We start from the raw sequence: 15308 nt of genomic DNA on the forward strand, positions 1-15308 counted from the left end.
ACCAGAAGTAGACCATCCATAGAACACAACAAACACCATCGACAATGCTAAAGCGTCTCTTCCTTCTTCTCGCCGCGTCCCAAGCGGCAGCAGCAGCCTGCACATCGCCAAGCGTGCGAGCACCTTGGTACATCCCACCCAATCCAACCAAACCTCAAGACCATGAAACATTGAACTAACAGGAATACCTCATAGGACATCTCTAACCGAAGCAGAACGAGAATCCTACGTAAACGCGACGCTATGCCTAATGGACCCGACCCAAGCACCAGCCAAAGCAGGCACCTGGGGCTCGACGAGCCGATGGGAGGAACTCCTCGCGGCGCATATCGCGCAGGTCCGATACATCCACACAGTCGTACGTCAAATATTTACAACAAAGACTCTGGAGATGGGAATCATGCTTATGTGTGATGGTGTGTGAATACGACAGGGCGCGCTGTTTCCATGGCATCGCTGGTACACCAAGATCCACGAGGACCTGCTCCGTAACGAATGCGGCTTCGTCGGAGCATACCCGTAACCTCCCCCATCCCTATCACTCTCACCAGCTCTAAACTAACCGGTCACCGATGAAAAGATACTGGGACGAACAAGCAGACCAAGCCCTGCACCCCATCCAAAACGCCAGCGTCTGGGACCATCCCGCCTCAAACACATCGGCCATCCCCGCCTTCGGCACAGGCAGAACAGACGCGAACAACTGCATCCTCGACGGCGCTTTCGCAGCCTACCGCGTACGCATCACGACGCAACTAACCCGCTCCGAGCCGGGAACCTGCCTCACGCGCGGGCTGAACCAGACCGCCTTCGACACAGTATCGCAGAAAAACACGGTGGACCCGTGCATGGCCGTCCCGTCGGATGATTACGCCGAGATGCTGAATTGTCTGGGGAACGCGCCTCATAGCGGTGGACATCTCGGTGTGGGCGGTATCGTGAGTTCGACCGGAACCGAGCAGATCAGGGAGGGAAGAGGAGACTGACATGTAAACGCAGATGAGGGACCACGCTAGGTCGCCCGCGGACCCGATCTTTTACCTCCACCACGCGAACCTCGACCGGTTGTGGTGGGAGTGGCAGACGGCCAACCTATCCACCAGGCTGTATGCCATGGGCGGGCCCAATGTTGCTAACGGGCAGATCTTCATCGACGCGCAGCCGGCTATTCTGCCCCTCGAAGCCTTTGTGCCGTATTTTGGTGACGGAGGGGACGCCACGACGTTGGATCACGTCATGTGGATGCCTGGATTGGCTGAGAACATTACCATACGGAATGCGATGGATATTCGGGAAGAGGCGATGTGCTTTGAGTACGTGTGACACCAAGGACTGACGAATATTGCGGATTAGATACCAAAGCAAATGGCAGTTACAGAGAGAGGAGCATGTGATTATGAATCGAGATCTCTATTGGGTATTTTACCCCGATTTCTGTCTAAAAGGACTGAAGTCTTCGTAACTATGTATCATACAGAACTTTTGATCAATTTCTTGTGACCGCTTCGCTATGAATTAAGAATACCGCATTAAACATGCAACTGGAAAGGAGGTATCTTCGAGTGCTGCTGCAACTTGTGCAACGATGGGAAAAGAATGGATGAGTAATCTCGCGGCGGGACTAAACGCCGCCGGCGAGGAGGTGAGGTGAGGAGGGATGGGAACAGTAGGTAGAGACAGGTCAAGGAAGGCAACAGCCGCAACAGAGGTGACAGGAGCGCCAGAACTAGACGATGTCCCTGGCTCCTCTGCTAGAGCTGCGTGGCCTTCCCCAGAACTTGCGTCGCTGGGAACCGGAATCGACACTTTGACGTGGGTGCGCTACACTCGTGCTGTTGCTCGTAGTAGGCTCGAGAATGGCGCGTTCGCGGATGCTCTGTAAACGGTGGGGTTGCTGCTGAGTCTCCCTACGAGATTCGAATACGTCCTGGAAATCGCTCCACCTGTCGTCGATGAAAGGAGTGACACCAGTGCGCGAGTCGGCGCGAGAACGAGTGGCCACGGCGTGGCCAAGGTTGGTCGACGATTGATGCAGAGACTGGTGAGACTGGGCACCGTCGGGGGTCGCGGGAGGGGCGCCGCTGGGGCCGGGGCCGGCGTTGCTCGAGTTGTAAGATGGCGGAGGGGCGCTGCCGGTCCAGAAGAGGGGGTACTCGCGGGAACCACCGGGCTGTACCTGCCAGGGACCCTGCATACCGAGGTCTCGGATTTCGGCCATGAGCTGGGCGGCGAAGCGGTTGTGTCTCTGCAGACGGAGAAGTTCGTTCTGGAAGTTGGTCTTGTGGAAGAAGATGAGGTTCATGGTGAAGGACTGGACCTCGTTAAGGGTCTTGACTTCGGTGATGATACGAGGCTGGTAGTCGCGCTTGTTGTCGAGGCAGAAGTTCAGCATGCGAGACTTGAGCTCTTCAATAAGAGCAGGATCGGTGCCAAAACCAAGCTTCAACTCGATGGGGTCAGCCAGACTGGCGGAACGACGCTGGTTGAGAATGAACAGAGTGTTAAGAACGCTGTTAGGCGCTTGCACAATGTGGCCCTCCATCTTCTTGAACTCGGTGTAAAGAAGAGAAATCTCAGTGACGTAGTAGTCATCACCAGTTCCGAGAGTTCCAGTGTTGCCGTATACGGTGACGCGGTCACCGACATCGAAAGGGTGCTTAACGAAGACGAAGATGATGGATTGGAGAAACTCCTGGGCAGTAGCCTGAAGCATCCACGCCAGACCCAGAAAGCTGGATCCTGCGGAGGCAAGACCGGCGGCGGCGGATCCAGAAAGAATGGAGATGAAGACAATGATAGCAATGATGAAGATCATGAAGAGGAAGACCTTGTCCAGCTTCTTGATGACGGAGTCCAGATCCTTCAAAGAGGCGGCGATGGCCTTACGCTCGAGGTGGATCTCGTTGCAGGTTCCCTCCATCTCGTCCATTGAAATGTCGCCGTTCAGATCCTTGTCGAAGATACCAAAAGCGTGCTCGGCCTCCTCGGACGTCTTGAAAGCGACTTGCATATCCTCAAGGTATATGGTGTCGTTCCCTTCCTTCACCAAGCTGCGGAAGATGAGGCGAGCCAGGGCGTGAGCAGAACCGGTATTGCGCAACATCTCGTAGACGATCTTGCGGGCGTGGTTGAAGGCAACCTTTCGACCTATGAAATCGTTGCCGACGCGGGCTGCGACGCCGCCAGCCTTGTTAAAGGCGTAGCGGACGTTCTTGCCAACGACGCCCATGGGAGTACGGGAGCCGGAAGGGCCGCCAGTCTCGGTCGTCTGCCAGATGGAATCCTCGCGGGCGATGCGCATCTTGGAGTGCTCGTAGAGATGGACCAAATGGTCGATGTCGCTCTTGTTGGTCTCGATTCGCTGGACGTATGTGCGCTGGTGGAAAGAGGTGGCGATCCATTGGATGCAGATCTTCTCGACCCAGTTGAGAGCGGCCAAAACCAACAGAGCGATGATGACCTTCCGGACGACGTCAATCCACATGAGTTTCGGAAGGTCGTCCGAGTCGCCATCGAAGTTGTCCGGGACGACACGGTGGTCATCAATAATGGGCGAGAAGGAACAGAGGATTGCGACCATCCAGGTGAAGAGGGCAGTGTGAAGTTCGAGACCCTGGCCGACGTCCCTCCACTTCTTGTGGTTGGACGAACCCATAACAATGGCAATGCCTCCGAAGACGAGGGGGATGAAGCTCGTAATCATACGAGTCGTCCAGAGGGAGCACCAAATAACCTCAAGCCAGATGCCAAACCACATCAGGTACACGCCCGTCGCGCCGCCGACGGTAGCGCTGTCGGGGTCCACGACGAGGGCACCCATCAGAACGGGGATGAGGAGGAGAGCAGCTCCGGGGATCATGTAGACGGTGTAGCGGAAGCATCGAGGGAATTTGCGGAGCCACTTCCAGATAGCAAAGGCAAAGGCACCCGCCTTCTTCTCGGGAGGAGGTTTCGGCGGCTCTGGGTTGGCGTTGGTAGCAAAGACATCCTCAGGTTCGCCTTGGTGCGTCCTTCCGTGGTGAGATTTCCCTTCGTGTTCCTGGTTTGATACGAATCGTTCAGCACGCAATAACTCCAAGTCGTCGTTCAGTCGAGATGCTTCTTCGCGATTGCCCGAAGGAGACACCGTCCGCGGCCGGTTATCGTCGTCCGGAAGGGGGAGGAGCGTGTCGGTATTCAACCGGGTCATCTTCTCAGCTTGCGGCGCTTGGAGGCTGGGATCCGTGGCGGTCTGGACACTGTCGGACGAATGCGACGACTGCTTTTCGTTGACGTCCGAATCGGCTCTCTCGCGATTTGTCGCCATATTGTGGGTGTTGGGTGGCCGTGAGGGCCAAGTATTCGGTGTAAGTGGGCGTGTGTTGGTGGAAGGATCAGGATATTGGCGACTACGCGCAGATGGCCGCAGCGAAGAAGTGTCCCTTCAAAGCTTTTAAAAGCGAGCAGGCAGTCTACCCGGATGACGAGAGGCAAAAAAGACTCGCCGAGTTTAGAGTTGGCGTGGCTGTCTGTTGGGTCGGTGTATCTCTCGGTGGATGAGTCGGGTATTCCCAAAATACCTGCTCGGACGCCAAGTAGAAGGTACCGATAAAAATGATGGCGATGGAAAAGAGCCAACAAAAATAGGCCAAACGGCAATTCGGCACAATGCTTCCCTTCTTTCCCCGTGGGTAAATACCTTGGGGGCAGATGCAACTGGGGAAGGAGAGGAAAAAGGCTGGGGAAGGAGCTTCTCGATAAGTTCGAAGGGGAAGGGACGTTGATGAAATATCTTGGGTAGGAGCGAGTCGCGACCGGGATGCGGTACGGAGTACGGATATCAAAGATGGCAATCAGTGATCAGTGATGACCCTCGCAGCGGAAAGTGCACCTTGAACACAGACCACAGAAAAGACAGCAAGCAGCACCGCGGAGCGGAAATCTTAGCTTCAAGGGTTTGGTGGAAAGCGAAAAGCAGAAAAAGCCCCAGCGATCCAGCGAATCTCCAGTCCCTGGCCTTTCGGTCATTTAAGAAACAGGGACTCTACGAGGTAAATATGGAGACCTCATGGAGTCTTCCATAGAAGACCTGGAGGTCACTGGCGTGAATGTACAAGTACACGTACGGATACAAACCATCGGCAGACGACCCCCAGCTCCCGTGTTTGAGCTCAATGAACATCTGTGAGTGATGCAGTCTCCAGTTTATTTTCGCCTGCTTCGCGGTTTGCGGCTTGCCTGCATCTTTCTGACTCTCCTCGCCCGTCTAATCATCACGTCGTCCTATCGCGTCGCCCTTGGCCGGCGGTGCCACGGCGATGCCCAGGAAAAATGGGTGACAGAACGCTGATCTCTGCTTGGGGTCCTTGGCTCGTCATAACATTAAAAGAGCGGGTCTGCTAGAGAGCAAGACCACCTTTGTTGGCGTTTTTAGGGATGCAATTCGAACCGAGAGCAGGCCGTGGAGTCGTCGACATGCTTCGCCATCAAGCGAATTCGCTTCCATTGCATCAGGGGAGCTTGGACCGGCTGTGAGGCGCGGCAGGCAGTTGGTACCTGCCTGTGTATTCGTACACCTCAGTAACAGTCCCCAAGAACAACACCACGATGATCTGATCTCGACTCCGAGTTGAGATGGAACACGGGAGGCGGCCTAGGCCTTTTGACAGGAGCTGCCGTCACGGACTGTGACCGGGCTTACCCAGACAGCGTTTTGGAGTTTTCTTCCCTCCATCCCTTCCTCCTCCTGCCACCCATTAACCCCCACCAACATGGCACCGGGATCTTGCTTCCACCGTTCCAGAACCTCAACCCATAGTCGCGTCCATCCACAGCCCGGATATCGGTGATAACCAGGGGCGGAAGCTGGAGCTCAGGGAGAGGAGCTGGGAGGAGCTTGGGAATTCTGCAATCTGCAGAACGTAGAGCGATGGACCATGGGGGGACCCTGAATATGTTTTCCGTCAGGTTGATTACTCGGGACCACCGCAGTGGGCGATAAGGCGATGGCTGGTGCTGCGTTGCAACATTGCAATTAATTGAGTGGTCTTTGAATGCACTACGGTGTACACCGAAACTTTGGAGGCTCGCATTTTTTCCATTGCGAGATATCCTGAGGCTCGCATTGCCGGATGCCTCCAAGGCATCAAGATGGCTGATGGAAGCAGCACGAAGCTAAGGCAGGTAGGTGGCAGGTGGCAGGTCGACACCTTCCTTGGCTTGCAGTGGTCGCGCATCATCGCGCCTTCCCTCCCGCCGCCTCACTGTTTTCTCGCACTTTCCTCGGTTCGCGGCAGATCTAAGCTGTAAAATCGCTAGCGTCTCGAATCTCAATCAACACCACTTCCTAAAATGTCATCCTTGCCGTGGCCAACATCATCATCGCACATGCAAGTTGCGGATACCAACGCAGCAATTCCCACAGATCCAAACAATTCTATCGAAAAATACGCATCATTGGGGACAGCGAAATGTGACAAGTCTACGGATCCCGACTCAAAGCTGAAAAAGATGCGTCCGCTGAGGGAAAAACAACCAAAACCCCGCCGGGATGAACCCACGATCGCCCGTCATCGCGATCCCGCCCTACCAACACACGTCTGCGTTCCATCCGCACACCTCATCCCTGGTCCTCCCGGCTGTTGAGACACTGTGAGGCTCTCTGCCGCGTTGCACTGAACCGTCTCTCCCGCGAACAGACTCGCCGATCAACCACGCTGTCGTTGGCCTTAGACAGACAGCATCAAGGCGTATCAAAAAAAGACTTTCAACTATTGTCTACTACGTAGTACACATGGCCGCCACCACGCAGTTCTTCCCGAGCGCTACCTCTCAAGCCACCTCAACAGAAACCTTAGCGCGTTTGCGTTGATGGCATCAAGTGTCAAGAAAGGCCCGAACCCGCCGAGCAAAGTTGCCAACATCAGCAGCCAGTGACGAAAGGCGTCCTCCAAGTCAAATCAAGGACCGACATGTTTGTTCCAGTAGACGGAGAAAATACAGCAGTCCGAAGCGCGAGAAAGGTCTGCCAGCAGCGCTAACCGCAGGCCAGCCGCCAAACGGAGCTCAAAATACGAGGCACCACCGCCAATCCATTCCACGAGCGGCACCTGTCGAAGAACCGGTGTGTCTTGGCAGCAGCATCGACCGGCAGACGCACAGCACAGCACAGCACGTCTCGCTGCTTCTTACGGACAATTCAACGTGGTGTGCGAATGGGGCTTCCGAAAATTCCATTCGGCGCGGGATGGCAGTAACCCCCACTCTTCAAGGATCCACCGGTCGTCCACGGCTGACGTCACCAGCGACCTTCCATGTTCCGCTTTCGAAGGCGTTTGCCCGTTTTTCTTTCCCCTGCCAAGACTCCAACGACCCGGCGCTGAGCCCCTAATTCTGCTCGGCCCACCGACCCCCGAACCTCCTCTTCCACCGTCTCCATGGCCCGATGCCGTCACTGTCCTCCGTCCCTGATTTTGGCGCGTCGACGACAGTCCGGCTACGACTCAGACACGGAGTCGCAACTTTTCCGACATCTCGCGACTCCCCCGGATTCGCTGGGCCTGGACTCTCACCTCCGCGGGGCTGAGGTGACGATGTGAACGCCCTCTCCAGTCCAAATGCAAGTGTACTCGATCGCTGGAAGGTTGCAGATGGATCAACAAGAGAGAGGTGACAGCCGCAGCTGGATGCAGGGAGTCTTCGCCAAGCATCACGAGCTGTTGATTTCTGCTTATCGCCGCAGCATGTCTGCAGTCGCATTTTCGGCCGTTTCAACTGCAACCATTTCGTCCAACACCATCACTTGAAGTCGGTCCGTGAAACAACATCTTATCACGCCTCAACACCACCAAGACCACCCAATTCCAAGAAACGCCTTCTAGCGCCTTGAAATCCCGACCCTCCTGAAAATCTTTCTTTTCGCGCATCTCTAGCTGCTTTAGCGCGAGAAATATTCAGACATTCACACCCCATCACCACCACGTCACCTACGGCTTGCCATTCTAGGCGTCCCGTTCGCCCGTCTAGGTAGTAGCCTTTTGCCACCACCATGATTGCCATTCCGGCGGTAAGGTACCGTAACACCGCCGGCCGCGCGAGGAATGCTGAACGCAGGTACCGAACGCGCCCTCGACTTCTCACACTCGATCGCGTTAGATTATTCTTCTTCACGCCAAAAAGTCCAGAAATAGCTACAAAGCATACGGAAGTTATTGCAAACTTGGAGCTGGTGGCTGTGGGCGAGAAGTAAATTTGCAAAGTGCACACCTTCATACAGTTCATCGCAACTCAACTGTGGCAATGCTGCGAGACAACTTGGAACACAACTCGCGCCAAGAAACTCCACGAGTTCACCGTCAGACCACCAGCCATTAGACACGAACATCCGCACTCGTCGTCATGGACCGAGGTTCTCACGTACGGACAACCACTCGGCAAGCGCCATGAAGATCAAGCTTTCTGATCCCAGCCTCAAGCTGCGTACATCTCCCGAATTGCCATCTCGCCGCACCTTCAACTCCAACTGCGGCGCTGATCGGCATCAATCTAAGAGGAGCAGTTTTGACAACTCAGAGCAACTCGCAAGCAGTCTCCCTGGCCCAAGCGGCCGTCAAGACAGGGAATCAGTCGTCGGCAACCGCCACATTCCCCGTCCACTTTTCCTTCCTTTTTCTTTTTTTCCACGGTCGATTTTGGTGTTCTCGCAACCTTGACCTGACACCCTTGGTCTAAAACAGTCGGGATAAGAGATGAGAGAACTGAACCAGACCGCCTAAGCCCTGCCATTTCGCTCGAGGATCCGGGCGAATGAGAAGACGCGATCCGGGGCCCGTGATGTCTTGCCATCCCAACATCACGCCGGCCTTCAGGGCGTCCCTTGCGCCGTTTTGCGCCCCTTCAGGGCCCGGGGAACAAGCAGCCGCCCGTCTAGCGCGCAGTAGGGAGACTTGACATTTTAACAAGAGCCGCGCGACGTTTCTTCACATGCGAGGGGACCTGGAAGCGACCTACGTGCTAAACCCCCTGAAAACCACCGCGTACGACCATGCCAGTGCGGCGATAACGGGGAATGAAAAGGGGTCGAGGAGAGGATCCAATGAAGAGAGTTTCCTTATCTCTGCTCTGCCCGCAAATCGCACGCTATGCATCATGCTGTCTCGGGTCCATGCTTTTGCACGCTGCCCCTTGGCTTCACTATAGCTGAGGAAACGCTCTTCAAATCACTCAGCTGGACGGTCCCGATTTGACCTTGGCGATGATATCTAGTGCGGCCGCCAATGCAGTGCAACTTTTCACATGCAGACGCAAATGCAAAACATAACACAGTAACACGGTGACGAATAAACAGCTCGTAGCCAACCTCGCTATTTGCACGACGTCGCAGACGAGCGAGGCTGAGCCTGAGCTCTCTCCCGTCTCCATCGAGTCCATTTGTTCTCGGGGCTCAACAAGTCTCCGGCCGGGCCCAGGTCCCGGTCTCTCTCGTCTACTGGAAGGAGAGAGAGGGAGGGGGACTCCACGGAATGAGCCCACCCCGACCACGAGCCCGACCTCTGGTCTTCTCTTGATTCTCTGGAACCGAACCCCGATGTTTTTCGATTATTCTGCCCCTGACCGGGGGTTCTAGATCCTCGTTAAACGAAATCACACGGGGGCGTTTGCGGTCTTGCGCGATGACTGGGGGCCAAGCAGCTTCTTCATTTCCTTTGGAGACGTTTTTCTGTGTGTGTGAATTCACTCTATAATTGACGCTTTATCTGCTCATGTCTTTTTTGTAATCCCCTGGGTCCTCCATCCCGGCAGCGATCCGCGGAGCCCACGTCTACTATTCTTGGTTCTTCTACATTACACCGCCCTTCGTCGTGACTTTTCTAGAACGCATCTCGATTTCTCTAGGCGAAACGAATCCTAGAAGACCGGGAGAAGGGTCTTGGCCCCGCCTCCGATCAGCTTGAGCATCATCCGCCGGTTCTAGGACAGATTGATGCTCCAGTCCTCACCGATGCGGGCGGCGACGCGACCGACAAAGGCGTACGCGGCGCGGCCGTCCTCGGCCGCGTGGTACTGCACGGGAACGGACCACGTCTTGCCCTCCGACTCGATGGTGACCTCCTTGACGTTCCAGGCGGCCGGCGCGCCGACGACGACGATCTTGTCGACGTACACCTCCTTCATGGCCTTGAGCCAGGAGCCGGGCTTGACGGACTTGGAGCTGCGGCCCTCGGCGTCGACGGACGACAGGGTGCTGCCGGAGAGCTTGAACTTGCGGTAGATGTACTGGCCCTTCTCGAACTCGTACGAGTCGCCGTCGTCGACGTAGAGCTCGCCCTCCGCGTCGCCGTTCTTGCTGACGCTGATGACGAGGGTGTAGTCGTCGAAGCGCATCAGCTGGGTGGAGCGGCGGGGACGGTCGCGGCGGGGGAAGATGTGGCCGCCGCGCATGAGGACGGCGACCTGGTCGAGGGGGACGGACTTGGTGATGTACTCGCCCTTCTTGGTGTCGAGCTTCTCATAGTTGAAGTAGTCGTAGTAGACCTCATCGTCGGGGATGAAGATGCTGACCACCTCCTGGTCCTTCTCGACCACGGGCTTGTGAAGCAGACCGGTAGATCCGACGAAGACCTGGTCATCGATCGCGAAGCCGGCCTCCTCGGATGGGTGAGTCCAGAACATGGGGCGAACGACGGGGCTTCCGTCGCGGTGGGCGTGGAAGAAAGCAGTGTACCACGAGGGCATCAAGCTGTAACGCAGACGCAGGGCGGCGGTGAGGATGCCTCTGAAGGGTTCCGCGAGCATGTAGGGCTCACGGCGGCGGGCGTCGATGTGGGCGTGGCCACGGAAGAAGGGGTAGAAAGCACCGGCCTGGTACCAGCGAGCCATCAGGTCGGGCTCAGGGTTGCCGAAGAAGCCTCCAACGTCGGCACCAGCGAAGGGGAAGCCGGAGATACCCTGGTTCAGGATCATAGGGACAGAGGCGCCAAGGTGCTCCCACGAGGCCTGGTTGTCACCAGTCCACATGGCACCGAGTCTCTGGGAGCCGGCGTAGAAGGAACGGGTCAGGACGAAAGGTCTGCGGAGCTCACCCTTCTTGCGAGTGAGCAGAGCCTCGAAGGTGGCGTTGTGGAAGGTCATGCCGTTGATGTTGTGGACATCACGGTGCTCCCAGTTGCCGTAGTGGATGTTGTCCTTGGGCATCGTGACCTCGGGTCCGTTGAACACGGAGGGCTCGTTCATGTCGTTCCAGATGAAGGTGTTCTCCATGGTGCCGGGGAACTTGTCGTAGTTGTACAGCTGGCTCCACCACTTCAGAGCTTCGGGGTTGAAGCAGTCGACCCAGTTGGAGGATCCGGGCCAGCACCAACCCTCAAAGGTCTCGCCATCCTTGTTCTTGACGGTGAGGCCCTTGTCGTTCATCTCCTTGTTGATGCTGTAGCCATCCTCCTTCTTGATGTGAGGATCGATGATGACAACGAGCTTGCGGCCGTGCTCGTCAAGAGCCTTGCCCATATCGATGGGGTTCTTGAACATGTCGGGGTCCCAGGTGAAGTACTTCTTGCCGTCGGTGTACTCGATGTCGAGCCAGATGACGTCGTAGGGGATCTTGTACTTGTCGAACTTGCGGTCGACGTCCTTGACATCGTCGTCAGAGATGTAGTTCCAGCGGCACTGGTGGTAGCCGAGCGAGAACTCCTGCGGCATGGCAGTAGTACCAGTCAACTCGCCGTAGGCCTTGGAGATGTCCTTGGGAGTGGGGCCCAGGAAGATGAAGAGGTCAAGGATGCCGGCCTCAGAGATCCAGTGGGTGTGAGTGCTGGTCTTGGAGCCGGCACCGAGGGCCTTGGGGTTGGCCTTGGTCTCGCTCTTGGTGATGTCGATCCAGGTCTCGGCACCGTTGAGCCAGAAGACACCAACGGTGGAGTCCTTGCCGTGAGCCTGCATGAGGGGAATGGCTCCGTAGAGGGTCATGGGGCTGTCCAGGACGTACTCGAAGACGTCGGAGTTGTAGAGTCTGTACGGCTCGTTGTGGTTGCCCTCACCGCCGCGGGTCTGCTTCAGCGAGAGGGAGCCAGTGTGCTCGGGGATACCGTAGACGTGCTCGTATCCGCTGAAGGTGATGTCGAGGGCAACACTCTCGGGGCCGCGGGGCTTAGAGTCGGTGTTGCCTCCAAAGCTCTCGTCCCACCAGGTGCTCTCGTCCTCCTTCTTGACATCGTCGGTCTTGGCCTCCTCGCCCTCCTTCTTTTCCTCGGCGGGCTTGTCGACCTTAGCGCGCCAGTGCTCCATGTTGAAGAGACCGCGGTCGTTGAGCTTGATATGCGAGGCTCCATCTCTCTTGAACTCGACACCGAAGGGCGAGAACTTGATGACGGCCTCGAACTTGGAATCGGGACCATACTGGATGGTGATCTGCTCCTTGTCCTGGTAGGCAACCTTGGCCTCCTTGTCCAAAGTCAAGCCGCCAACAATGACGTGCTTCTCGGCCTCGTTGTATCGCTCCTTCCGCACAATGCTGTTGTGTCGCAGCTCGATTTCGCCCTTCTGACGCTTCTCCTCATCGACGCTCACGCGGGCGGTGCCGGACTCGTGGAAGGAAACAGTGATGGGGAGGCGAACGGTGTCCTTGGCGTCGTTGATGGTCTTCAGGATGACGGCCTGCAACTGGCCGTCGGCGAACTTGGCGGTATCGGGGGCGATATCGTAGGGGGTAGCCCAGTTAGGGCCCAGGGAGTCGGCATTGTCGGCGTAGTCGCGATTGCGCTTGCAGAAGCCGGCCTGGTGACACTTCTTGAAGTCATTTTCCTTAACCATGACTGCGATTCTTTCGTCAGTATCGGATTCGAGCTTTGGTGTTGCAAGAGAGAAAAGTCATGGCGTCACGGTGTTTCTCACCTGCAGGCTGTATCATGCAGCTGAAAGCCGCAAGCAGACCTAAGAAAGTTGTCCATTTGCAGGACAACTTGCCCGTCGACCCCATGGCGAGGGGAGGTGCGACAGCGAGGTCGTATAGAAGAATCGAAAAGTATGTATAGGGAGAAGAAGGAAAATCACAGGAATGACATGAGAGCAGAAGAAGCAAGGCCTTCTTTGTTGCGCTCTCTCTCGTCGATGGGTTGGTTAATTGGGAATGATGGGACGGATGTCGTTGACAGGCAGTACGGAATACAAAGAGCACCTGCCAGTTGTGAGACGGCCGAAGTGCAACAGCTGTCCCCTTGGTAGCTCCCGTTTTGGACTAGCGCAGGCCTCGAGCTGTGGCTGACAGGGGTGCGTCGGAGCAACTCCGCATAGTCGAATACGGGAGAGACGGATTTGTGCATAACCCCAGTTGATGTCATCTACCCCTCCATGAGCCAGGTCATGCAGGTTTTCAGGGTCTATCTACCTAGACACGTGTATGATTGATGGGCCAGACGTAGTATTTGTCTGATGATGAATGCAATATAAGTCGATTTTCTTGAGGTGTTGTCAAGAAATTCTACCATTGCCTTGCTGCCCTAGCCATCAAAGCGGTGAATGTCTACTGCTACCTATACTAAAAAGCAGCTAATGCAACTAAAAGAAGAAAGACACCGTGTGTGCCTGAAACAGAGCGCTTGCCACACTGTCCTTACATCTGGTACCTCGCCTCACTTCGCCTCTCTACCTTATCAGTCGACCGGTGCAGCTGGCAAAGTAAACAAAATACAACAACACCGGCGCGGTGCTTGATGCCCTCAATTGCTCGTCAACGTGGATGAGGCATCTCTTCTAAGACCTTCTCACCTCCAGTTCAATCACCAATCGATCCAATTACCAGGTATTGCCCATCCAATGGCCCCTCTGCACCCTCCACCCACAGCTTTGAAAGGTTGCTGAGTTGTCCATTCCACCTCAAGTTAAGGCGGTCTGCCCACAGTGGTCGACTGCCGTGTCACAAGCTTCGCTTCACTGTGCCTTCTTAGCGCGTCAAGCACCAATTGGAAGCGCCAGCCGCCATGGCTGAACCCGGCCCCCACCACTCGCCGCAGGACGACGACCCCGCCTCGAGGCACAAGAAGCAACAGCACAACAATGCCAGTAATGCAAGCAATGCAAGCAATGCAGGCTCAAACTTCCCCGAATACGCCCGCAGAACGGCAGAAAAGCTGCCCCCACCTACTTTCATAATTCTCGCCCTCCTCTTTGGCTTGTACATAATTTTTTCCTCCAGCCAACAAAACCAGCGGTCAGCAGCAGACCTTTCTTCTCCCGTCGTCCCCTCCGTTGTCACCACCACAATTTACCAACAACAACACATCACTTCTCCCACCGAAGCCGTCGTTGATCACTCTCCCAAAATGTCTACCGAGCAGACGTAAGTTTCCTGTCCTCTTTCTCTGGCCTTATACCTCACCCGTCAGCTGCAATGTGCTGTCTTGTGATGCTCCCGCTACCCTGAAAATTACCCCGCCATCGTGCGAGGTTTCGGGCTGCTAAAGAGGGGCACACCACACCGTGAAGAAATTGAGCTGACCTCGAGATAGCTTCATTGCCATCAAGCCTGACGGCGTTCAGGTACGCTTCATCATCAAAGCGACTTGCCAATTGACGATTGCAGCAAGCTGACAGTCCTCCAGCGCGGCCTCATCGGCCCCATCGTCTCTCGCTTCGAGAGCCGTGGGTAAGTTCTACAAAAAGGATGCCCTGCATTCTACGTGGGATCTGGTCCTAACCGTTCGTCTACAGCTTCAAGCTCGTCGCTATCAAGCTTGTCACCCCCGGCAAGGAGCACCTCGAGACTCACTGTTCGTAACCATCGAAGCTCAAACCCCACCACGCACTGCTAACCTCCCCTCAGACGCCGACCTCAAGGACAAGGCCTTCTTCCCCGGTCTGATCAACTGTGAGCATCAAGATTCCCAATTCTCTTCGGACCTAGGCTAACTCGCTGTAGACATGCTTTCCGGCCCCATCTGCGCCATGGTCTGGGAGGGCCGTGACGCCGTCAAGACCGGCCGCAGTAAGTCCCACACTTGCCTCTGTCCACGAAGCATCAGCTAACATCTGCCCTCCAGCCATCCTCGGTGCCACCAACCCCCTTGCCTCCGCCCCCGGCACCATCCGTGGCGACTACGCCATTGACGTCGGCCGCAACGTCTGCCACGGCTCCGACTCCGTCGAGAACGCCAAGAAGGAGATTGCCCTCTGGTTCAAGGACGGCGAGGCCGTTCAGTGGAAGACCTCCCAGTTCGACTGGATCTACGAGAAGGCTTAAATTTCTTTTCCACCCCCGAACAAGCCAAACATGCCTCGCGTCCCCCGGAGGATTGCGTAGGACAAACGCCGTAACGTCGATGGGTTGATACAGAAAA

At 56.0% G+C, this 15308-nt stretch overlaps 4 protein-coding genes across 4 annotated transcripts; 2 read left to right on the plus strand and 2 right to left on the minus strand.

The window, feature by feature from the left end:
• Positions 1 to 44: 44 nt before the first annotated feature.
• On the plus strand, positions 45 to 1323 carry CkaCkLH20_05294 (amino acid transporter; the record flags this gene model as incomplete). The annotated part of the gene is made up of 5 exons (XM_038888013.1): positions 45 to 127; positions 196 to 358; positions 434 to 519; positions 581 to 938; positions 1000 to 1323. The coding sequence occupies 5 exons, from the start codon at positions 45 to 47 to the stop codon at positions 1321 to 1323; spliced, it is 1014 nt and encodes a 337-aa protein (XP_038746489.1).
• Positions 1324 to 1726: 403 nt separating this feature from the next.
• CkaCkLH20_05295 (mechanosensitive ion channel family) lies at positions 1727 to 4306 on the minus strand (the record flags this gene model as incomplete). The annotated part of the gene is made up of 1 exon (XM_038888014.1): positions 1727 to 4306. One exon carries the CDS (start codon positions 4304 to 4306, stop codon positions 1727 to 1729), a length of 2580 nt encoding a protein of 859 aa, XP_038746490.1.
• A 5642-nt stretch (positions 4307 to 9948) lies between these two features.
• On the minus strand, positions 9949 to 12952 carry CkaCkLH20_05296 (glycosyl hydrolase family 31; the record flags this gene model as incomplete). The annotated part of the gene is made up of 2 exons (XM_038888015.1): positions 9949 to 12788; positions 12868 to 12952. 2 exons carry the CDS (start codon positions 12950 to 12952, stop codon positions 9949 to 9951), a joined length of 2925 nt encoding a protein of 974 aa, XP_038746491.1.
• Positions 12953 to 13952: 1000 nt separating this feature from the next.
• On the plus strand, positions 13953 to 15211 carry CkaCkLH20_05297 (nucleoside diphosphate kinase; the record flags this gene model as incomplete). The annotated part of the gene is made up of 7 exons (XM_038888016.1): positions 13953 to 14311; positions 14481 to 14511; positions 14574 to 14617; positions 14683 to 14741; positions 14795 to 14839; positions 14891 to 14956; positions 15012 to 15211. 7 exons carry the CDS (start codon positions 13953 to 13955, stop codon positions 15209 to 15211), a joined length of 804 nt encoding a protein of 267 aa, XP_038746492.1.
• Positions 15212 to 15308: the final 97 nt, after the last annotated feature.

Source organism: Colletotrichum karsti (assembly GCF_011947395.1).
Source record: "Colletotrichum karsti strain CkLH20 chromosome Unknown Scaffold15, whole genome shotgun sequence".
Lineage (NCBI taxonomy): Eukaryota > Fungi > Ascomycota > Sordariomycetes > Glomerellales > Glomerellaceae > Colletotrichum > Colletotrichum karsti.